The sequence below is a fragment of the Squalius cephalus genome (genome assembly GCF_949319135.1).
Source record: "Squalius cephalus genome assembly, chromosome: 25".
Taxonomy (NCBI): domain Eukaryota; kingdom Metazoa; phylum Chordata; class Actinopteri; order Cypriniformes; family Leuciscidae; genus Squalius; species Squalius cephalus.
The window spans coordinates 7441612-7466923 of record NC_137146.1 but is presented as its reverse complement, the minus strand read 5'-3'; the positions used below and the strand labels follow the sequence as shown (position 1 = coordinate 7466923).

Below are 25312 nucleotides of genomic sequence, written 5' to 3'. Positions count from 1 at the left end.
TCAGCGATTCTGTTTGTTGTGATGTTGAACTGAGAACTGAAAACCACAAGTAGCCTACTACTTCACTAATGTTTGGGCTAGACCAGGGGTGTCCAAACTCAGTCCTGGAGAGCCACTGTCTTGCAGAGTTTAGCTCTAGCCTGCCTCAACACCCCGCTGGAAGTTTCTAGAATGCCTAGTAAGACCTTGATTATCTGGTTCAGGTGAGTTTAATTGGGGTTGGAGCTAAACTCTGCAGGACAGTGGCCGTCCAGGAGCAGGATTGGACATCCCTGGTCTAGAATGTGTCAGAATGTGTTTCTGTGTGACAGAGCAGCCGTTGTTGTTTATATAGTTTTATTTTCCTTTGGTTTACTTCAAGGGTTCATAAGAGACGAGTTGTATCTGGCAGCGCTCACATTCAATTTAGGTCAATTCACTGACCTACTTTTTTACTGTACGATGATAATTACACATGGCAGTCTCAACGAGACCAGCGTTTCCACATCACTAAGGCAGCTTTGTGTGTGTTTGTGTGGCGTGGAACGTTCTTGATCCAGTGTGAAATTAATATTTCTTTTAAAACATCCTCATTAAATGCTAGCCATGGATAAAGCGTTGCATGCCAGCTTTGGTTTGCTTAATGCAATCGACGTAGCATGGTGTAGGAGAAAGGATGAGAGTTATCTGACCACGCTAATTTTCTGACAGAGTGTATTTTCGAGGATGGACAAAAGACCAAAGGCAGCAATTTAAAGTTGTTATGCCTTAATTTTGCGTTTGAAAATGTAACTTTTTTTTCTCCAAAGACAATACATACATATTCGTGTATGTCTGTTGACTGTTCTTCACTAACTGATCATTATTAATGTTTATGACAGTAGTGACGAAGAAACAAAGTATTAGGCACTTTCCAAGAATAAGGTACAAATTGATGTCCCATTAAATAATTTTAGACTTTGTCCTGTCCTACTTAAGTAGTCTTGATGTTTTTGACTGTATCCAGCAATTAAGTGTCATAAACAATGTTGGCATAAAACACAAATTGGGTTTTAAATTATATTCAGACATAAAATTAAAAAATAATGGCATACCTCAAATAAAATAAATAGAACTCCTCATGTAATATTTAAATGAAGGTTAATCTTTTTGTTCACTTTTTTTCTTACCCTATTTGTGGAAAGTGCCATTGCAAATGTGGAGCCAATTCATGATTGAAGAGACTCAGCAGTTTTAAATGGCAAATGTTTATTCAAACACTGATACAGCACAGTTTTTATTCATCTACCATGTTACTGGAGGGAAACAGAACCATGTTACGTTAGAAACAAACTGTGTATTTTCTGTCAGGCCGCTGCAACATTAACACGTAACATGTAACAGGTTCGACTTGATTCATTCCTATCCAAACTGAATCTCACGTCACTGTGTCGATGATAGTTACACAGAGTGCTACAGAGTACAATGTTTCTCGGAAAACACACACACTGCTACCAGCATGCTTAATGCATTTCTAAAATCATTAGTGCACATTAACAGGTATCCAAACAATCTCTTGACAAATTAAATATAACATACAGTGTATTCTGGTGTGATTTAAAATAACTTTTATCTATAAAGATTGTCAACAAGTAGTTTATATTCAGTATAAATAATCACACTTGCAGCTGCTACACATATGCATCATTTACAAAAAGGAAACCAAAAAATAAATGTGAAATATCAAACTACCATGCATTGGCTACAGCTGTGCTGAAAGAGTTTTGTGGTTTATAAGAATACAGACTTCTATAGAAATGTTTCAAAACAGAATCTCTTTAAAATACCATTTGGCACATTAATTTACAGTTTATAAAAAGTTACACAGTCAATTAACATGGAATTAAATGTCTCTGCTGTAGTTTTTAACAGCTAAGATGACACTAAATTTAATGAGCTCATTTGCTCATTGCAAATCACTTTGTGAACAGTAAAGCCATTTTTTTTTCTTAGTGGGCTACTCAAGTGTATAAAACATTTAATATGACTGTTTGGCCTAAAAAGCTGGAACTCACAGTGGTATAACCACAGTTAAGTAATCATTGTGGAATATTGTCTTGCTACTAATGCAGCTAACCTTAAAATAACTGACATACAATCAGAATGATCTTTTTGAAAAAAAAAGTACAGTTAATTCTGTTATGCAAATATACATTTGAGAAAAGAGTGTAAGATAGACATTAGTTGGAAGAAATGAATCTCATTAGTATTCCTTGGTATTTGTATGTAAAGTGTAGTTCTTTTTTATCAGTTCAGTTTTATGCTTTGACACGGTTACATACACTATCCTTGCATGGACACTATCCTTCGTGTCTATTGAAATATACACGAACGTACTTTTTACGTACAAATTCCTACAGATACATAGAGTATGTAAAGTATTTGTATTGCAAGTAGTAAACGTGAAGCGCATGTCATTTTATGACTATCATTTGCTACAGAGAATATTCTAAGCACTTATGGTCATTAGAAAGTTCAAATGACAGTTTTCAGAGGAGTGCACTGCACAGATTGGAAAACAGTATTTTTTTTTCTATTTCAAGATATGTTTTTTCTAATTTGTCAATTTTTTTTACATAATGTTCTTAGAATTGGGCAGCACCAAGTTTAAAAGTTATTTACAGAATACAAAAATAAGAGTTTCAGCTAGCATAGTTATCATTGTATGAATAAGTGAATGATGTATATGAAAGTATGACTATATGAAAAATCTTTTAAGATATCTGTGATGTTAAATACTTGAATACAGTGTTGCAGTTCAAACTTGGCACAGTCACAGTTTCATCTTCACAGTGTGTCATAAAAGGTAAGACCATTTCCATGTGATATACTGTCATATGTTTACAATGTTATTACCACAAAAGTAAACAGAATTACGACCAAAACCTGGATGTTGTGCTTTTCTTTCTTTCTGTTATGTATATATTTATAAGTATATATAGTCAGTGAATCATCTCATGCATAACTGTGTAAAACATAGCAAATGTGTCTACGTAAAAACACCCGACCTCTTCTGGTTTCTTCATTTGTTTGTTTTGTCAAAATAATGACTGACTACTCTTTAAAAACAGGGGTGGTGGATGTTCCCTTGTAAAAAATGTTCCTGGTATTATCTGGACTGTTTCCTCTTTCAGGGATGAGGATCCTGGTTTTTCTACGCAAGCTGGAGTCGTGGCTCTCAGAACCAGATTCATTCATTTCCATGGGAGTGACCCGGATGGTGGAAATGGTCTGGATGGGATGGTGGTTACTGCCTGCTGTAGATACAATAGGGACAGTTGGGACAGTTGGCACAGCGACGACTTTAGGAGCATTAGAGCCATTCTTCTTTCTGTCCGTAGAGCTCTTTTTGTCTGTAGAACTGTTCCCATCTCTCACGGATTCAGAGCTCTCCGAGTCCCGATTCAAGTCGTTAAGCTCAAATGACTGTCTTAAGCTGCTTTGGGACTTCCACGTCCAGGAGCCACTTCCATCCGTGGAGTGCGCATGCACCAGGGGTCGACCGTTCTCCGGATGGGCTTCCACCCGAATGATGGCTCCAGTGCTGCCTTGACCTCCAGACTCCTCGGTTAGGCTCTTGTAGCGCTGGAGCGGTGCTGTGGAGCTGGTGTGGCTGCTGCTGTCAGAACTGGGAGAGCTTCCCTGCAGGAGACCTTGCTGCTTGGACATCGCAATGACTTGCATGATGCGCGGCTGGCCATTAGAGTTAGTCCTAACCACCGGTACCTCACCACCCTTCTCCACAGTCCTCTCTATGCTTTTCAGCCATTTGTCACGGGAGTTGTTTGGCAAGCCGCCCATGTTCTCCTGTGTCTCCTCTGGGATGTGGACCAACTGCGAGGAACCAGGTCGAGACTGGATGGATATCCGAGCACCGCCAGCAATTCCGCTTGGGTTGCTTGGAAGTGTTGTACTTCCAGTGGCCATTTTTAGATATGGGGTTCCAGGTCCATGATGTTCACCGTTGATCCCCACAGCATAGGGTTCAGAATTGCAGCGGACATCCATGCTGTTTGGAGGAGACTGTCCTGGTCCACCTTCCATGGCATACAGGGAATGTTTATGGTTCTCATTCTTACTCTTCCATTGCAACAGCAGCTGCTTGGATCGACTCGAATCTACCGAGGACGTGTGTATGGTGGCGTTCCGGAAGGCAGACTCGTCCATGGCGGGCGTATGCACTCTGGGCAAGGTGTTGAAGGTCACCATGTTCTCTTTGTGTGGAGGGCTGCGAGTATTGATGACCTCCACATCTCTGCTAGTTTTTTTCAGGCTGCTTGGAGGTCCTGCCTGGTGGTGTTGGGCATTGCGGTGCAGGATACCCTCGGAGCATGAAGATGAGAGGCCGTCACTGCCACCGCAGCTCTTGGCAGGGAGGTGGTGACCTTGATGGCACAGGTCAGCCATAGTTCGATGAGAATCCCGAATGTGATACTGACTTGTCCTTTTCTCCTTGCTCGGTTGAAAGTTCCCTACAGCAAACAAACCCTGGACAGACAAAACACAATATTTCATTGGAATTTTACAACATACTTAAAAATAAGGGTTTGCCAAGTGGGACATATTCCTGGATCAACATCCTTTTTAGTCCTGGAACAACTTTGCTGTTAACTGGTCTGATTTTATGGTTAGGCTCAGGCTGGAGTTTGGAGAATTGAACAAATCTGATTCCTACTCATTTCAGGGGAAAGAAAGAGCTACAATATAGAGCTTGGCTTATGATTGTTTGATGGGAATGTTGTTCCAAAACCAACACAGATCTTATCCAGGAACAAGTCCTAGTTGGCTAAATCATGGTTTTTATGTTTTAATGTTGTGCACATGCAAGTAAATAGATCACCAAGACCTTTTATCAGATGACGATGCTTTAAAATGCTATGAGATATATAATAAAATGCCTATATTCATCTCACTAGGTAAACAGCGATGCCCCCTCCAAGCAGGAAGCCCAGGTAAACGTCAATGGCGTGGTTCTTGTGCTGAATAATACGGGTTAGGCCACATATGATGGCACTGATAATAAAGGAGAAGACCAGAAGAGGCTTCAGCAGTTTGGATGAGTCCGTCAACGTGCTGTTGAAGTACATCTGCACAAGAAAGAGATGATCACAATGACGGATTTGCTGTGATGTTTCCAAGCTGAAGCAGAATCAGGTAGTGAGCCAGAACCATACGCTTTTCATTGAAATGTTTAAAGACACTTTGATAATTATAATAATCTTCAAACACTTAAGAAAAAAATGTAATAACCACAGGGAACATGAATCAGCTGATTTGAGTGTATCATAGAGCACATTATCGCTACACCAATGAAGCACATTTTAATCATTTGAGTATTTTGTGACTGGGAAGACCCTAGAGTTGTGAGTTGGTTGGTACAAATACCCAGAAAAACGAGTCAGCATCCATTGACTCAAGATTAATAGACTGACTGTACTTAAAGGGATAGTTCACCCAAAAATACAAATTCTGTCATCATTTACTCAACCTCAAGTTGTTCAGAAGCTTTGTTTTTGGGTGAACTACCCATTTAAGATGACAATGTGTAAGTTCATTCAAACAGCTTAAACTGTGCTCTTGTCAAGGAAATTCATAAGGGTTTAAGTGAAACTGCTCAATATAAATAACAGGTGATTCTTTGTTTTATGTAATGAATCGAATAAGACCCTGGACCACAAAACCAGTCACAAGTCGCAAGAATATATTTGTGTCAATAGCCAACAAAACATTGTATGGATCAAAATGATCGATTTTTGTTATATGCCAAGTAAATATCATGATCCATGAAGATATTTTGTACATTTTCTACCTTAAATATATCAAAAATGTATTTCTGTGAGTGTATGCAACAAAATCGGGAACAGAAATGGACAACTTTAAAGGCGATTTTCTCAATATTTAGATGTTTTGCACTCTCAGATTCCAGATTTTCAAATAGTTGCATCTCCACCAAATATTGTCCTATCCTAACAAACCAGACATCAATTGAAAGCTTATTTATTCAGATTTCATATGATGTATAAATCTCAATGTAACAAAATTTACCCATAAGACTGGTTTTGTTGTCCAGGGTCACAAATGACCTTGAGCTTGAGAGAGCTATATGGATTATTTTCAAAACCACACTTTGAAATCATCATGTTTTTCTCTGTTTTTGATGTTAAAACTTAAAAAGAGATAATGAATAATTGAATAACACACTGAATGACCTGCCTGAACACCAGTAAAGGTGTTTGCATGCAGAGCAATGGGCAAAAAACCTTTAAGACCTTCAACTGACAAGTACACTATTTACATGGCCAAACACATTTTAAGCTCTTCATGCAAATTTGGGGTAAGATTGTGCATGTAAAAACATTCTTTGACATCTAAATTAGCCAATTTATTTTTAATCCAAATGTAAATGCCTTTATTGGCATTCTGTCAACATAATGTGCACATGGTTCATGTTGGTTTGTTTTTTTGTTTTTTGAAAAATGAGAATGAGATTTTTGCTATTTAACAGCATTTTGTTGAACATGTAAAGATGCAAATTGTTGTATTCCTACCCTCGAATGGACAATTACATGCAAACACATAAAAACACACGACTCAAGGGGGTCAACACTCCATTTTGCTACTTAGACAAGGTCCAGTAAACTGCATGTAGGCATCTGGATGTTGCAGCACAAATGACAGTAGAGAGCTGTAGTCCTTTTATCCACACATCAGGTTCAGTTTTTCACAGAAGGTGACATGAGTGCAGCTTTTTTATCTGTTAGTCTAGCAGCACGGTGAATTGAAAGTGCCTGAATACTTCTAAATGAATGACTTTTACTCACCGAGACATACACGGCAGCAAAGGATGCCAGTGTTGCATGCTGTGACGGGAAGGATTTTCTAAAATAAATGAAAGCAATTCCGATCAGTTCTGGCATCAAAAGAGTTTGAAACAAGAATACAGCAGACACATTTGAAACATTTCTACACATTGCGTTAGAGGTGGTTTTTAGTGTATTGCTATGCAGTTGCTCGGGCGTTTGATTGATTTTAAGTGCATCCTCTTCCCCAAAGTAAATCTATATTTTGTTTTTTCAAGAGGTGAAAATCTAACAACAGTTCTCTTCTCATTATGTAATTGGTGTTCTATACCAATACTGCTACTGATGTCTCTATGAAATAGATTTTTTCCCCTTAATTTTAGCCATTATAGCCATTCAGCATTACAGTGTAATTATAAATAAATAAATATCGGGGCTCAATTTTTTCTATTGTCAGACCGGTTCAGATTTTTACTTGCCCTGTCAAAATGCACAAAAAGTTATTGTTTTTGTTGGTTTTTGACCCATGTAACCTTGTAAACAGTGCTTTAAGATTATCAGGTAGGTCTAACAGGTAGGATACATAGAGAAATTGAATAAAGTTATCAAACACTTCACAGTCTTCACTGCATAAATTATAAATGAAATATCTATTAATCCTTATTAAAACTACAAAAGTTATTCAGTCAAGTGCAGTGAGTGATTTTCTCTTTTTCTTTTGTTCTTTGATTATCTTTAATGACAGACAGCAGCAGGTTTATTAGGCTGCGGTCACTTTAAAACCTGACGCACATCACGTGGATCTGACATGCATCCCATTTTCTCACAACTCTTTACGTTCATTTAAGACTTTAACTCATTTGAGACTGTGCTTGCGAGGATACTCGACAAAAAGGGCATTTTGGCATAATTTTGTGTTTTTGTCCATTCAAGCGTTGTCTGAAGCGGCTTTCTGTGTGTGTTTAGTTGATTTAATTTTTTTATATATCACGATAAAACAGCAGTCGCTGACCCTTGTGCTGTACAAAAATTGGAAAAGTAATATAAAAACTCCAATCAAAACAATAAAATACAGAGAAACAAGCTCAGAAAGACTCGTTAGCCTCATAGCATAATTGCCTAAGTCATATTTCAATGTCTTTGGAAAACAAGAAGAAACAAAAAATGACTTAGGCAATTATGCTATGAGGCTAATGTAAGCCTTCTCTAAAAGGTAGGTTTTAAGTTTTGCTTTAAACAAAGATTCTGTAGCGATTACCCTAATAGATAATGGTAGGCTATTCCACAATTTGAGGCCTACTTTAGCCAGTAGTCTTAGCTGGAAAAAGCACAAATTTACTACTGCATTTACCTGCTTATCAAATGACAGGGCAGAGTCAAAGACAACACCCAAGTTTTTAACCGATGGCTTTACATAAGCCAACAATTAATTTAAGCTGCCAGACACAGCTAATGGTCCAAAAACAACTGCCTCAGTCTTCTCTCGTTGAGATTTTAAAAATCATTGGACATCCATGCCTTAATGTCTGACAAACAAACAGTTAAAGCAGGTAGACCAGCATTGTTATTATGGGCACATATATTTGAGTGTCGTCTGCATAACAATGGAATAATACTCTGTGTTTTCTAAAAAATGAGCACAAAGGGAGCATATATAAAGAAAACAAAATGGGTGCAAGAATAGATCCTTGGGGAACCCCGCAGGACAAACGTGATTTGGAGGATAAACATCCATCTACAGTATATAGACAGAAAAAGTTCTATTGTTCAAATAAGATTTGAACCAGTTCAATACATGACCTTTAATACCCACACAATGTTCAAGATGAGAAATAAGAATATCATGATTGACCATATCAAAGGCTGCACTCAAAGTAATACTCAGAGTAAATATAATTTGACACTCTTAAGAGCAGATTCTGTACTGTGATGTTTCCGAAAACCAGACTGAAAAGATTCAAAGACTCCATTTGACTCTAAAAAATGTTTTAATAATTGGACAGAAACTACCTTCTCAAGGATTTTTTAGATAAAAGGTAAATTGGAAATTGGCCTAAAATTCAAGAGAACTGTCGCATCAAGGTTTGATTTTTTTTCAACAGGTTTGACAAAAGCATGCTTTAAATAATCTGGAACAAATCCTATAGAAAGACTCTTATTTATTATTGATAGGATACAAGGCCCATTGACATCAAAAACCTGAATAAGTAGGCGCGCTGGAATAATGTAAGTTACAGATGTGTTTAGTTTTAACTTCGTAACCAGTTCATGAAGAGCCCAAAGAGATAGAGATAGTTTCAAAGGCATTAAAAGATGAAGGAGGAGGATCATAGTTTATGGGGACAATAATGTGTAATGTCACGTATCTTGACCTTAAAAAGTGTTCACAAGCAGTGGCTGGGTCATCAAAGTGCAGATCAATAGAATGATTTATAACTTAAGTTAATTGTTGAAATAGAATCTTGGGTCTTTGATAATTTCTAGCTAAGTCAGAGAAATACTTTGATTTAGCCTCCTTCACAGCTCTTTGATAGTTTGTTAATGATGTACGTAATATCTCTAAAGACACATGCAACTTATCTTTTTTTTTTCACTTCTATTCTGCGCACCGACATACTCATCTCAGAGCCCGTGTATCATTATTTAGCCATGGTTCAGCCAAAATGGAGTCTAAAATGTCAGTACAGGTAGAGTTAAATAAAATAAGTTACTGTTCAGCATCTTAGTTATTTGAGGGACAGTCAAGAGAGACCAGCTTACAAGCCTCATCAAAATGAGAAGCAAAATCCTCACTAAAAGTAGAGATAATGCAATCAAATATTAGACTTCTTGTCTTTAACAACCTGGTCTGAAATAGAACAGGTGAACATCACAAGTTTATGATCCAAAAAACTTAAATCCCCAATTATTTTGCACACTGTGTGTGTGTCACACAGACAGGAGATTCACAGACAGCGTTTAAAATCATTTGCTTGAATAAGAGCGTGATCATATAATGTAACTCTTGCAAAAGCATGAAGGGGGGAAAAAAAACTTCTTTTTACAGCACTAAAAGACAGATAGATTCTGTCTGTGCGATTAGTAATTACTAATGTGAATGTTATAGAGACACTGTTTATGCCCATGGCTATTGGCTCTTTGGGAGACTCCCATGGTGCACTGAATCTGTTGAATCTAATGGTGTGTCTGCATCTTCTCTGACTGTTTAGAGGATAAATAAACATTCACAGTAGCACAGTTCACATAAGCAGGAAACAACAAGCTGATTTGACTGCATATACTATATATCTTTGACAAAAAAAAAGTCTGGGGGAAAGGATGCAATTAACTTCCATATTATTTATACTTTCAAAACCTGACACATCAGATTATATTTGCAGGTCTACAACACATTCAAGTCGGATAAAGGGTTCCGGAATTGACACAACAGCGAATCTAATTCAGACAGAGGGGGAGTTATAAATGGGGTAAACAATATCTTTGTATTTGTCAGCATACATATGCTCAGAAATTCATAAGCCACTTTAGTACTTCATTATTTAGCGAATCTACACAAGTGGAGAGATGGTCACCACCAGCCTCATCCATTCCTTTGAAAACCAACCTTATTAAAAAGTACATCAAAAGCTGTTCTGTTCATCTCCAGCCCCTATTCATAGGCTGCAGTGACGCTTGGCTTTGATCTGTTTGGGCTCTTGTGCCTGTATCGTTCGTATGAATTCCTGAGTGTCAAGAATCCACACTTGACTAGTACTTGAAGATTTTTTATCAACTTCAACGTCTGTATCAGCGGGTGTTAAGATAATCTGTTTCACATGACTGTGGCACTGTTAATCCAACAGAGATCTATCTCCGTTTGCCAAGAATCAGAGCTGTACCTGCCGGCGTTGATGACAGCAGCGTCAGATCCTGAGCAGATGTCCTCCAGGATGAAGAAACTTTCTTCACAGGAGGTATTGAGGTAAGTGTAGTTGGGCTTGCAGACAGTCAGGAAGTAAGGGGCGGGGTAACCCGTCGACAACTGGATGATGTCGGTAATCAAAGCAGTGGCACATAAGCCAAACACGTGAACGCCTGAAAAGAAAAAGAACTTTAATGCACCGATATCTGATTATTACTGATATTTATTGTTAACTTTAAGTTGATAACAAGTATATTGGATAATTGTATTTATTACACAGCTCTGGGGAATCCTTGATTCTGATTTGGTCAATCGTGCCATCCAGCGGCATGTTATTCCCAGATATCAACAGCTGAAAACAGATAACGCAGGCTCATCCGGGTTACTAAAGTCAGTAGCGCTATATACTTGCTAGGAACTGTTTTTTTTTTTTTGTGGAAGTTTTGCATTTGGTGAGCTAATAAAATATTAAAACTCAGTCAAATCAATATTTTGTGTACAGTTATTTCACAGACTCGCTCTCTCTTGTTTCATAGAAACGCAGCTGCTGCCATTTTGTGTCTATTGTTTTGTACACTGTTGGATTATTAGATAAAAACAGGTGTGATTTTAAAACAGTTTAATCTGAAATCAATATCTCTTATCTCCATAATTATTTATGTGGTGAATGCTGTGTAATAAGTGGTATGACTGGATACCGTATCTCTTAAATGTCCGTCTAGTTTGAACTTGCCGCGCTGGCAACTGCTCTCTCCGCGGAAGCTTTGAGTTTAAAGACCTAATAAAATATTTCAACTCAGATCAATATTTCGTGTCTAATTATTTACTTATGTGGCAAGTAGCAGTGTAATACGCGGGATAATGTACATCTGGCCGGTTGTTATCTCAGAATAAACCCCCTTCAGGCTGATGCAAGACTGAGAAAACAACCGGCTGGATGTACATTTATCCCTTACATATCAATCTGTTTTGTGTGGAGCCTTCACGTTTATCAACTAGAAATAATGTGGGATTCCATGATCATTTGGCTATAATAAATCAGCTTATTCTACTGATAACGATAACATTAAAAAGTCTCATCAGTCGATACCGATATGTCCACTGATATTTTTTCATTTTATTGCAAGGAATATTTAGATGCATGTTCTGAGAGATACATTTTTTTTTTTCGTGTGCATTTAATGCGTAACAGGTAGCCGAGTGAACATTGTTCAGAATTTCTTCTTTTGAGCTCAGCAGAAGATTTTTTTTTTTAAATTCATTCCACAGAATTCAAGCCACAAAAATGTATCATTCCATGTGGTCCTTTAACAGAATAAAGACTAATCAGGATTGAAAGAATATTATCTGCTAGAAATGTGACCTACCCACAAACCTGACACCTCGCCGGACGAAAGAGTTAAAGTTGCAGCCGGCCGCATTGATATCGGCTTCAGCTCCACCTCCGCACTGCGTTCGCGACAGACAGCAGAACAGAATCCCCTCTCCGATCATGATCTGTGGACATGCAACACACCAAGACAGAGGTGGGAGTGGATCAAATGTTCAGAACGGTGGATATCTCTCCTCTCAGATTGCATTCAACGTTCTCATACTAACTCTTCAGGGGGTTCTTTTCACCATGACACCAAATCCAGAAGCTCTGAAGTGAAGCCTCTAAACAGAACAGCCATAATGTCCTTGTCTACTTGTAAATGCACAGTTTTGATGAGCCATAATGCAATCAGCTCTCTCATGGGTTGAGAGAGCGGCCGTTTTTGATCATTGCACACTTATGTATTAATGCCCATCTTAAGCAGGGCTGTCACTGTGCATCAAAGGCACATCCATCCGTAATCTGCTCCAGATCTGTCCCCGTCGTTTCACCTCCCTGCCTTCTGAAAATCACCCACCCACTGACTTCTGCACAAACATTAGTGCTGTAAAGTGCTGAAGTGAACTATATACAGTAGTATATATTTATACAATATAATACATTTTTAAAGAATGTATTGTTATATATAATTGATTTTATAAAAAAAAAAAAAAATCTTTAGCTCAATATAGGCTGTACATACTCAACAGCTAGCAATCTTCTATTCTATATTGCGTATGCCGCCAGTTGAGGAGTTTAAATCCCAGTGGGATTGATATCGGCTGTGCTCTACGCTCCAGCCTAGTGGGGGAGGTGCTAAGTATACGATCTAAACATTGGCTTGTCCATGTGCCACACCGTGACCTGAATCGGATCCCAGGAAGCATGCAGATCCCACCGTCCCATCCCATCTGACCAACTCGGCTCTCAGACACTGATATTGTGTCATGACACCTGGAGAAACAACAGGACATCTCAATGCCTGCAGTCACTTCCTGCCTGATGCTAAATCAGGCCTATGTAGGTAAACAGATTTTAGACCCAGAATGCGCTAAGGAAAGGATGGAGTGGGTCATGACTGTCATTATTGGACAGCTAAAATGACTTTTTAGACACACTTTGCTATGCATTTTTATGCAGCAGAACTTGTTGAGATAAGATGAAAATGTGATCGGAGCTCTCTGCTTGCTACTCAAACTAAATTATTTAATTACCTAAAATAGCTAGCATGGTGGCCACATGCTGCAGAGAAAAGTACATCGGGTGTCTTTGTAATGTTAGTCATTTTAGTCGTTCAGGCAGTGCTTTCTGTTTCTCTTTCCTGTACAGTAGGAATGAAAAATCACGTTTTTTGCAACAGTTTTTGTCCTGAAAAACATCCATTCATTTTACATGTCTTCTCTGTACTTTCAAAAGAGAACAAAGTCTCAAACCGTGCTCATATTTGCTAAAGAATGTCAGAGGTTTCAGTATGAGCATTTTTCATTTAAGTCTCCCAAGGCCAGATTTTTCATCCGCATTAATATTATAGCTCTATACTGTTGTTGAATGTCAACTAATGTGTGCATTTTTATTTCTCCTAAGGAAGTCTAAAAGTAAAATCTGAGACAATACAATTACCTTCTGGGCATATTTAGATGTTATTTTACTGGAGATTTTTGTATAATGTTTGATTGCTTTTGATTCATGTTAATATGATATATTCAATCTAATCATGTTTTTGCCTGAAGATAAAAAATCATCTTATGAAATGTAAAAAAAATTTGATGACGTGCTTGATAAATGTTTGACCTTAATATAAAAAAATGCCTGCGGTATATTTAGAAAATTTACCAAGTGTGAAGATGATCTCAGTCTATGTTTGATTCTTTAATTTGCCACTAACTAGAGTAACTATCAGAGAGTTGAGAACCACAACCAACTCATTAGCGCCAAGTGCCCATTAGCGTTTGTGAAACTAACCATCCTGCACTTCCGAAACAACAGCAATCTGCCCCAAAAACTCAACATGAATTTGAGTGTGAAATAATCCGATTTTCAGTACGAGTGAACAACCAAACTACCAAAAAATCCACAGTAAAGCCGGCTGCGAAACTGCACTCATCTCCTCTAATACTAGCAGTTAACCTAAGGACTCCTTGCTAGCTAGAAGAAGAGAACAGCAAATTCACTGTGTCATCAGGGCATTCTCAGAGGGCTGGCAGACGTTCTGGCAGTGTACTGATGTACTGAAGGTGTCATAGAGTTGAGGAGAGAAAGATGCTATCTGACAGCTCATTGCTCACGGAGTAGCGTGAGGAAAATCTCATTGTGTATTTGAGCTATATTCGTGCACAAGCTTTCTTTTCTGTACTGTGTCAGATAAGGCTCTGAAGGGGAGGCCAGTTGGTGTGTGTCAGCTGTGATAATAGACCACAGGCAAACTATAAATTCACTCAAGTAGGACATGCTCCTGCATCCACATCCTAGTTGGTCCTGGAACAACTTTCCTGTCATTGAGCTTTCAGTTTAGTTTGGAAAAGATATTAAAAGTTTTTGACGCATTTAGCAGCAAGTCAAATACATATTTATGAGCATAGCTGTATTTTCCGCTTTTAGCTTAGTTGTCTGCCAGGCTGTGACATAATCTGAAATCCTGATCAGTGATTCTGCAAAATGCAGTTTATTCCAGAGATGGCAAAGCTGAATTTTCAGCACCATTACGCCAGTCTTCAGTGTCACATGATTCTTCAGAAATCAACTGTCATGGTTTGGCTGTGCAGCATAACCCAAGAAAGATCAAAGGAACAGGAGTGAACTAATGAATGAAGTAGAACTAATGTCTGCTACAGACTGTACAATTTTAGCAATCCTATAAGATAATTACAAATCACACTATACGACATGGATCTGATAAACTTGGGTACGACATGTATGTAGACTGTACAATGATGACACCTATTGAATCGTATGCTATGATGCAAGTTAGTATAAAATTTGGTAAACAAATAGAGCCGGCAAACTCACTTTGGCAATTGTGGTTTTATGTGCGCTGAAAAAAAGGAAGAGGAAGCGAAAGAGGAGAATATGGTCAATGCTAGGGAAAAAAAGTCAATTTGTCATGCCAATTTTGCAAATGGAGCTTGAGGTAAGATTTTTTAAGTTTTAGTGTTGTGTCGCGTTGATCAATACGCCATTTCATGTTCCATTTTTATTGGCTAGTCAGTAGACGTAGGTCGTAACAGCGAACACTGAGATGATCATGCTAAACTTCTGACACTAATATGCTGAATTGCTGCTCAAGAAACATTTATTCTTATTATTAATATATTTAATACAAATAAAATGAATAGAAAAGTGCCTACAGTAACAAAACATTTGTCCACTGAATACAACTTTCTTGTGTGCTTATGTTATTCTGACAGTCTCTGTCTAAGTGAGCGTTTCTTGGCTAGAATAAGATGCAGAGTAGACTAGACTCTATGCTGATAGCCGATAGCTCTGGCACTGCGAGATTGTTTGAATATAATTTTGTTCCAGTCATGTCCTGCTTGGCTGAAACACAAAGTGCATGAATACACACAAATCAAGACACATTTTTACCTCTATGCATGTCCTATCTCTCTGACATCATCCAATGTACAGTATCCAGAAGAATGAGTGCATCTTGCAGTACATGTATGTGTGTGTATGTAGCACTACAGGGTTAGACTGACCGTAATAGCAGGAGCTGCGAAAGCGAGGCTGAGGAGCATGAGGAATGGAATAACCTCATGCGTGGGTTCGATATAAGGCAGACTCAGACTGCGGTCGTGGCAGCTGAAACCCCAGCGGACCGGTTTGAAAATGTCCGTCCACTCCAAGAAATACACACTGACCACAGATGAGACCAGGAGAGGAAGCTGTTAGAGATGAGAAAACATCACATAGCTCTTCAACAAACATTTTCAAGTTATTACATTACACCACATAACGTGTCCCTATGGAAATGTACATACTGTCTGCCTGTCATTATTGCAAAATAAACCCAGAGGGCAGTACTTACAAAATAAATAATATCCTAGGTATATGAACGCCATTTAATGAGTTCAGGCCAGTAATAAAACAGACCAATGGTGACAGATTCACAGAATTGCAGTAAAACTATAATGGAGTCACACTAACATTAAAGAGAAAGCTCTTTTAAATTAGGAACTTGTATAGTTACACATGGTGAAAATATGATTTGATTGGTACTGGGGGTGAATTGGTATGGCTTACACTCAGATTTTTTGTTCCACAGCTAGCCATATTTTAACCATGTTCATACTTTTTAAAATAAATTGAATTGTTTTCACAATGATAATGAAGCTAAACTATGCCATGTTTGAGTGCATATAAGTGCATAAATATTACCTGTTTCATTTATGTAGTGTATGACTGCTAAATATGCATCAAATTAAGTTTGTTGGTTTGTTTATGTTAAATCTTAATGCAATGATATGCCATTCAAATACATAAATCTTAAAGGGGATCAATTATGCCCGCTTTCAAAGTGTTGATTTTGTTTTTGGACTCTACTAGAACAGGTTTTCATGCTTGAATGTTCAACAATACATTTTTCACATATTTTACATTGTTGCAGCACCTCTCTTCCCAGTCTGTCAGTAACGCTGTGCATGTTTAGTTTCTGTCTCTATGAAGCCCCTCCTTCCGAAATGCGCAATGTGCTCTGATGGGAGAAGGCTCAGTAAGAACAATTATCTGGTATGTAAAACTTAAAATCTACTGTAATTTAAGAAGTAGGCTTTTGATGGGTGCCATATCATGTGTCATGATTCTCTTTGACGTTCGTGTTTATGGTCTCTGGACTGTAAATCTTCTACGGTTTGTCCCAAGTGCCAGTGCTTTGGTAGAAAATATGGGTCACCTCTGCAGAATCAGCACAGAACGGCAGCTGCTTGCTGTAACCATCTGCAAATCAAATGCCCGCAAACTGACCTCGAGCACTCTACTGTAAAGAAATTTAATGAAGGGCTTTTAATAACTGGCATACCATGGTAAATACGACAAAACAATCTGACACAAAATACACTGGCCGATTTTGCAAACATACTTGCTCATATGTGGAATAATTAAGGTGATTACAGATACAGTATATACAGTATAAGCGAAAAAATAGATCAAATAAAATCCTGTTATGGAAGAATAATGGGTTGTGAATGCATTTGATGTTGGTTTTAAAATGATCCCAAATGAAAAGAACAGGTGACACTGAGGTCTTAATAATTGATTGCTGTAATTGGGGAGGATAGTGTTTCTTAGAGGCTGTTCTCAGATCCATGTGGGACAGGCACCATCACAGCAGGTACAGATGGTGTCCGCTTGGTGAAGGACCGGTTACGATAAGAGTATTGCTGAGGAAATGTGCTTGGGTCAGGGAGGTTTCTGTGACCTGAGGAAACTTCAATGAGATCTTGACAAGCACACAATCCAGCTGTTTCTGCTTAAAACCTTCAAATATGATAATCCTGATCTTCTAGACCTTGGTATTTACAAAGACTTTTGCAAACCTCACAGAAAAACAGCAAATGGAGGAATGAATAAATGAATGAAAATGTCAGATTCAGCACAACCCTGCATAATGTATGAGTGCACGCTTAGATCTTCCTCTTAAGTACTAGATCACGTGTTTTGTGTATGCATATGCGGTGTGAAAGCTGCACCGCCTCAATTCTTTATGTCACACTGACCTACATATATTCCACTAACCACTTCATGATGTATGGAGAGCAGAGAAGCACCTCCTGGGGCGAACATCTAAGAAGAAGAGCTGACAGAAGCACAGCATCCCAGTGCTGACATCACTCTATGCTAGTTACTCGTACATATCAAACTATATGATATTTTACAAGGAAAATATCTACCGAAATGAACAATGCTCAATAAAAAGCCTGGGTGCGAAAGCAAAGAGCTTATAAAAATCCAAAAATCAGTGTCCTTAATTTGTTTCTACAACCCCCATTGATATTTTAATTTAATGCGAATAATAATAAAGCTAGTGAGATTAATTTTTGTTTGCACGCTGTGCTTATTAAATGCAATCAAAAGGAAATACTAGGGCTCGACAATAAGGACTGCCCGATGGCCCGAGACCACCGTAAACATTGCTCGGGATGGTTGACGCAACTGTCAGCTTGAACGTGTTTTTAATCTTTGACAATTTAAATATTAAAATGCAAGAAGACGCGGAAGAGGACTCAATTCAATAGTGTGAGGAGTTTTGTGTGCCCACCCATCCGAAACGCCCGCCTAAAAGCCGCTTCTCAGACAGTGTGTGAATGCTGAATTGAGCTCTCTTTCACGTCTTCTTGCACTTGAACGGGCATTTTCGCACAGAATTACGTAAAATAACGCAAGTATCCTAGTAAACATAGTATGTTGTATCTTAAGTGAATATAAAAAGTTGAGAAAAAAATGCATGTGTAACAGTATATTGGATCCGTGCAGCTCTTAAAGTGACAGCAGCCTAATAAACCTGTCATTGTTTTAATGTTAATCAAGCAACAAAGGACAAAGAAAAAAACAATGAAGACAATAACTAGGCCTTTTTTATTTATTTATTAGCCTACTTTTTGTGGTGGGGCCAGTGAAAATTTTGGCAGGGCTAGTAAACATTTGAACCACTGGCCCAATCGGGCCAGTAGAATAAATCCTTAGCATTAAGTTTGATGTTTCAACTGTGACTTTCAAAAAGCCAGAAACAGTCAAAGATTCAAACAGCTATGAAGAAAAATAAACTTTTAAAATAAATGACTCAATATTATATTGAATTTAAAAATTATTTAAAATTGTATATCAAATATATATTTAATTTAATGTATTATTATTTAATTTGTTACTTTATGTCAACACCAGCAACAAAAAATATATAATTTTCGTGGTGAATAAAGCTCGATTGTTTCTCCTACAGCAATGACATTCAATGGATAAAAATTTTTTTTTCTTCTTCTTTTGGATAATTACAATATGAACTCAAAAATTTGTTTTATTTCTCCAAAGAAATTTAGCAGAAACATCTGACACGAAGTTGATACTTTGAAACCTGAATGGGAAGTCCATTCATGATCTATGAAAGAGCATCATGGGCAAAAAAATCTCCTTAGGTTTAATTTATCACTACTGCTAGTCATACATATACATTTTACATTTTTTTGATTCAGACTGTAACATATAGGCTAAATTTTTATCCTTATGGAATTGTCATCTTATTCTGATATCCTAAGTTGTCACCTGTCAAATCAAACGTGCAAATGTAAACAGATAGTCACTTACCTCCACGAAATAAAAGCATGGCAGCAGTGTCACGCTCTCTTTTATCATCTTCTCTTTCAGTCTTTCTCTCGCAGACATCGTTTTTATCTCCTTTAAAAACGCAAATAACCTGTTGTGTCCTAAGCGTCCACCTTCATTCAACAAAACAAGCCGTCTAGATCAGCTGCTGCTGCTCCATGGAGATGCATGATGTGGGTGCAAACAGAAACAAACGACACACACAGTCCACTACACCCTTCACCAATTGCACACGCTATTTGTATAGGAATGGAATATGACTGAAATTGAAAATACAGACAGAGAGGAAAATATTGCCGGCAAGATGACATCAGATTTTTCGGATGAGGGGCTTTCGTCTTGACGCGCATGCGCACAAGCTGTAGGCTACATTCCTCCAGTCATTCGCATTATTATTAATAATGTCACGAATATAGAGGGTTATGGCAAGCAGTTTTAACATTTAATCCTTAAAACCTTCTAGTATCTATTTTCATGCTACTAGCTACTTATTTTTCAGATACTAGTATATATTCAATTAAGTACTAGTGCTTATTCTTTAGGTAGCCTACTAGTGCCTATTCTTTAAATATTTGGCTACTTTTTTTAAATATACTAGTAGTTATTCATTAGATACTAGTTCTTATTTTTTAGAGACTGGTAGGCTACTCATTAATTAGATTCTAGTGCCTATTAAATTGGTACTAGTACTTATTCACTAGATACTAATTCTTATTCATTAGATACTACTTATTTCGATAGTGACTATTATCTATTATTTTAGTAACACATTAAAACATTTTGCCATACCATACTTCTATGGGGATCTGTCATTCAGATATCAACTATTACTAGTAAGATTTGTTTAACTCTATACTGTGGTCGTTCTGACTAGTCATAACATAAGACAAGTAAAAAAACTAGTTGTGACTAGTAAGATAAGAAATGTAGTTACAATTAAAAAAAATATTAGTGTCTAATAAATAAGTACTAGTACCTAACAAATAACTACTAGTATCTATTAAATAGGTACTATCGAATGAAAAGTAACTGTATACAATAAATAAGTACTAGCATCTAATGAATACTTATTAGTAATATTTAAAAAGATAGTCAATATTGGAATAATTACTACTAGTCATAAATTATTAGATGATATCAAAACTGAATAGCTACTCGTATCTGTTAATTTGTAGATATCTTCAACCTCATAAGGAACTAGTGAGAAAATATCTTCTTTAACAGATCATTATATATACATGAATATTCTCTCAACCATCCAATCAGAGTACATATGGTAATGCAGGCTAATAAGGCTATAGAAGATTGATTTTTCGTAAGTAACTGGCTTTGTTGGTTTATCTAGCTAATTGGTTAGCATGAACACAAGGAAAGATATATGTTTAATATGACAAAATTGTTTTGAATGTACAGTAGGCTATAATAAAGACTTAACTGCCAATAAAAAAATCAAACAACAGTTAAGTAGATCCAAAAACCAGTTCATACCTATTTTTTTACAGTCTATGGTTCATACCCACCAGCCAAACAACCACAATTCCCAGAGATTGGGATTTTTGGTGAGCATTCATAATTCCTTACAATCAAAAATTCGGAATATTAATCTGAGGATGAGAGTCATGTCAAAATATGAGTAGGCCTATATATGCACTATATTACATATGCCTATTCATTATTTTATTTTTACTCCAATACCATTAAAAAGGTAGGCTATTATTGTTATTATAAAAACGGCCTACTGCAATTCAGTCCGTTTCCTGTGTCATCTCTCTTTGATATGTTGTTGGTTCATTAATATTCAACATATTATTTGCATATTGATTATTTAAATAGTACTAGTATATATTAAGGTAAGGATATGTTTGATCTAAACTGTTACTAGTAACTAAAAAATAAGCGCAAGTTCTACTTTTTCTTAACAAGTTGGGTATAATTAAATACTAGTCACTATTGGAATAAGTAGTAGGCTATCTATAGGCCTACTAGTAGCCTATTTTTAAAAAGGTACTAGTAGGCCTAAAGAATAAGAACTAGTATAACGAATAGGCACTATACCTAAAAAAGCACTAATGAATAAGTAGGCTACTATACTTGATGGAATATATAGGCTACTATAGTATCTAAAAAATAAGTAGGCTACTAGTAGCATGAAAATGGATAGGCTACTAGTAGGTTTTAAGGATTAAATGTCAAAACGGCTTGCCATAGACGGTAACCGTTGAAGGTGTTCTTGTAGAATACGGGATGAATTATGAGTATTTTTTTATTATTATTAAATGCCACAAGGTTGTACATATGCACACTGCAAATCAACAAATCGTTTTGTGACTGGGATTCAGATGTGTTTATTAATAATAATAATAATAATAATAATAATAATAATAATCGAAATGCGTTTTTTTATTGAACATTTAAAACCAAATACACAGTAACACATCAAAACAGAATTTAACATATTATAAACAGTAGACAATAATACAACATAATAACATAATATAATTATAAAAAGTAGACAAAGAACCAGTAAAATAATAAACAAACATACAGTATTTCGAGAGAAAAAAATGGCTACTACTTTAAACTGACGTCACTAATGGAGGTAATGCGTGCATAATAATGGAACCCCGATCACGATGATGGATGTCTATTTTGCCACAAAAACGAAACGTTCTAATTCCAGTGACATTAATCTTACAACAACGTTATGTCACGTAAAGAAACAAAACTCTACAGGTGTGCATGTCCTGCTAACAGAGATGAGGTGAAGTGGACTGAAGCAGTGGATCATTCTCCTGAAGCGCGCAAGAAACTGAAGAAGCGTGTGCGCAGAACAGTAACAGCAGCAGACTGAGGTAATTATCACCCATTTAATAGCCTAGATACGAGTTGTACTTTCGAAAGTTTAGTAAAACAAACAAATGTGAGCGGCGAGCAGCAGAGAATACTAAACATTTCCCTCCTACAGCTCCAGGTGAGAGTCCTGATGCCATTATAAAGTCAAACAGGCAAAGGTAGGACACTGTATTTTCATACAGAATTATTATGGATTTTCCTTTGCTATTTTGACTTAAAGTTGTTAAAGAAGTTTATGTTTGTCTTTTGTGCTGTGTACAATCAGTACGGATTTTAATTGTTTATTCTATAATATAACACTATTAATTGTGCATACTATGCACAGCTGGATACACAATATGCAGCGAGAACAACCAGAGGATGGTGCATGGAATACAGGGGCCCCAAAAAGTACTAAGACACTTAAGCCACGCTTAAAAGTGTCTGAATTCAATTGCATTAGATCAGTGGCGTAGGATTGATTTTGAAATTGGTGGGGACGGGGACATATATTTTAAGTTTTGATCGAAATTATTGCTAGGGATATATCAGTGTCACTGGATATTGGTAGGGACACGTCCCTAGCGTCCCTACTAAATTCTACGCCCCTGCATTAGATAACAAAATATAAATAAGCTGCACCTTCAAACAAATTATGCAAAAGTTTTTATTACAACTAACTTCACATTCCCTGTGTTCCCTGTTGGTGTGAAGGTTATTTTTTAGTTCTTCTCAAGTTCACACTGGAGCCCTGGCAGAGAAACAACAGGTTTAGTTTTTCACATTAACTATGCACATTTTCTTCTAATGTTTCACAACCAAGAAGTGTCCAAATATTTGAGTTTTCATTTTTAAGAACAGTGATGTTTTATCATTTGAAACCTACAGCAGCAAACCTTTTGTTTGTGAAATGTTTGCTTAAAAACTGTGCTTGTGCTATATTTCTTTCAAATAAATGCCACTTGGTTTGATATATTGTCATATAGCCTAATGCAAAGACATTCAAAATTTTTATTTGTGTCTCATTTGTCCAAATACGTCTTATAGCCACCCTCCTTATAATCACATTGATATTGTCTATAAGTTAAATGAGGTTACCGATGAGCCAAAACATTATACCCAGTCACAGGTGAAGTCGAATATCGTTGATCATCTCCTAACAAGGCCACATATTAAGGTCTGGGTAGATTAGATGCTAAGCAAACAATCAGTTCTCATAAAAGTTGTTGGATGCAGGAGAAATGGGCAGGAATAAAGATCTGAGCGACTTTGACAATGGCCAAATTATGGCAAGACGACTGGGTCAGAGTATCTCTGAAACAGCCAGGCCTGTGGGTTGAGAATTTACCAACAGTGGTCCGAGGAGGTACAATGACGCCCATGGCTCATCGATGCACAAGCACAACGGAAGCTGTCATGTCTGGTCCGAGTCAACAGAAGGTCTACTGTGGCACAAGTCTCTTTTTTAGTGTTGGTTATGGGAGGAATGTGTCACAACACACAGTTCACCGCACTCTGTCTGACACGAAAGTGTCTACAATGGGTACGCAAGCTTTGAACTGGAACTTGGAGCAGTGGAAGAAGGTCACCTGGTCCGATGAGTCAAGTTTTCTCTTACCTAATGTGGACGGCCGTGTACATATGCCCCATTTACCTGGGGAAGTGATGGCACCAGGATACATTGTGTGTTTAGGAATGGTTTGAGGAACATGATGAAGAGTTGAGGGGGGATTTCTGGTTGACTAGACCAAATTTCTGCATTTAAGAATTCATGCTTATCCAAGACAAATTAGACTGAATGTAATGCTTTAAGCAGCTGGACATGAACTACAAGATGTAATTTGTAAAGCACCTATATTTGATTTCAAAGAAGAATATAATATTTAACAAATTAAAAAGACAAAATATTAGATTCAGAAATGCTTATGGTATTTGAAAGCATGTAATGCCAACAAATTCTGTATGCATGTCACTTCAATGGTTCTCTTACTTATTTTATTTTATATTGCACTTTCCACCAGCTCAAGGATGCTTTTTAAACATCAATCTCTTGAAATGGTGACCTTGGTGGATACAGCTTGCAAAATAAAAAGAGCTTTTATAAACTTTCAGAAAGCATAAATTTAAGTTTGTGAACTCTTATGTTTTTTTTTTTCAAATTTGTTTAAAGATGTTAGAAAAATTATGTGATATACTTTGAGAAAACACTTCTGAACAAAACAAGTGCAACCATCAAAAGAGGATCACTAGTGCCACCCAGTGGTTTCTACTGCTTATATTTCCCCCATTGAACTCGCTTATCTTTCTTTCAGACATCCAAGTTAACAGAAAAAAATGACTGATTTAAGAATTCGCAAGGAATTCTACAAATATCTCACTGTTGAGGTAAGAAACACTTATACACAACCTGCATAATAATGACAAAGTAACTTTGTGATCTTGAAGCCTATACACAGCATAAACAATTGAAGAGCAACAGCTGGCCCATTGTGAACTCACTTTTCTTACACGTGAATTCAATTCTTCAGAGACATTTTGGCTAATAAAACATATTTGGCTATTAACTCTTTTTGAGGGGAAGCATTATCAGGGAATGTTCTCAAAACTGGCTAACATTCTGGCAAGGTTCTCTCAAAGTTATGAACAAACATTCTTTAATCAACCTTGCGGCAACAGTATAAAAGTAACCCAACTCCTCTTTCCCTCCATACATTCAGCACTGTTGATCCAGGAACATGTTGCACTTGGTCAAATCAGGTTGTACACCATGAAAAAATATGCAAAAATTGTGCCTTAAGTGTACAAATGCTTGTCATTGGGACAATTTCCTGAAAGATATACAAATATGGTGAACTCATATTACTTATGAATGGGAGAAACATTGCAATAAGCCCCGCCTTTTCAATAAAAGAGCCAATCGCTGATCGGTAAAGTCATGGTGTATCTCCGGTTACTATAGAAACAGTATGCATGCTTAGGACTGCACATGTGCATTGGGTGGTCTAGCCTGAAAACCAAGTTATTTTAATGCTATTCACCTTATTTTGCAATGCAGAAGTAAGCTATTTTCTGTGATTGTGTGGGCACTTCTGATTC

At 37.1% G+C, this 25312-nt stretch overlaps 3 protein-coding genes and 1 long non-coding RNA gene across 6 annotated transcripts in view; 2 read left to right on the top strand and 2 right to left on the bottom strand.

Moving 5' to 3' along the window:
* Window positions 1-8012, top strand: part of LOC307153757 — a 68223-nt gene extending 60211 nt beyond the window's left edge. Inside the window, exon 3 of the long non-coding RNA XR_013820203.1 lies at window positions 7908-8012. This is a non-coding gene — a long non-coding RNA (uncharacterized lncRNA). The remainder of the gene's footprint in view (window positions 1-7907) is intronic.
* The window catches only part of palmdb (palmdelphin b), a 145694-nt gene that overhangs the window by 98995 nt on the left and 21387 nt on the right, over window positions 1-25312 (bottom strand). The window lies entirely within an intron of this gene.
* Window positions 1208-19740, bottom strand: plppr4b (phospholipid phosphatase related 4b). The gene is made up of 7 exons (XM_079863365.1): window positions 19367-19740; window positions 15769-15954; window positions 12087-12216; window positions 10697-10892; window positions 6840-6897; window positions 4932-5105; window positions 1208-4506 (listed from the first exon to the last, which is right to left on the bottom strand). Exons 1-7 carry the CDS (start codon window positions 19442-19444, stop codon window positions 3073-3075), a joined length of 2256 nt encoding a protein of 751 aa, XP_079719491.1. The 5' UTR covers window positions 19445-19740; the 3' UTR covers window positions 1208-3072.
* plppr5b (phospholipid phosphatase related 5b) overlaps window positions 22358-25312 on the top strand; it is a 50622-nt gene continuing 47667 nt past the window's right edge. For 2 of the 3 annotated variants that reach the window (XM_079863391.1, XM_079863387.1), the window contains exons 1-2: window positions 22358-22395; window positions 24529-24601. In XM_079863391.1, the coding sequence (XP_079719517.1) occupies window positions 24551-24601 (51 nt within the window). In that variant the 5' untranslated portion in view covers window positions 22358-22395; window positions 24529-24550. The remainder of the gene's footprint in view (window positions 22396-24528; window positions 24602-25312) is intronic. The other variant, XM_079863390.1, reaches the window with a different exon arrangement.

Coding starts and splice junctions, on each gene's coding strand:
- plppr4b (XM_079863365.1), bottom strand. CDS start 19,444: ATGTCTGCGAGAGAAAGACTGAAAGAGAAGATGATAAAAGAGAGCGTG. Junction 15,955..19,366: donor CATGCTTTTATTTCGTGGAG/GTAAGTGACTAT, acceptor CATCTCTAACAG/CTTCCTCTCCTGGTCTCATC. Junction 12,217..15,768: donor TCGCAGCTCCTGCTATTACG/GTCAGTCTAACC, acceptor GCATGTCCACAG/ATCATGATCGGAGAGGGGAT.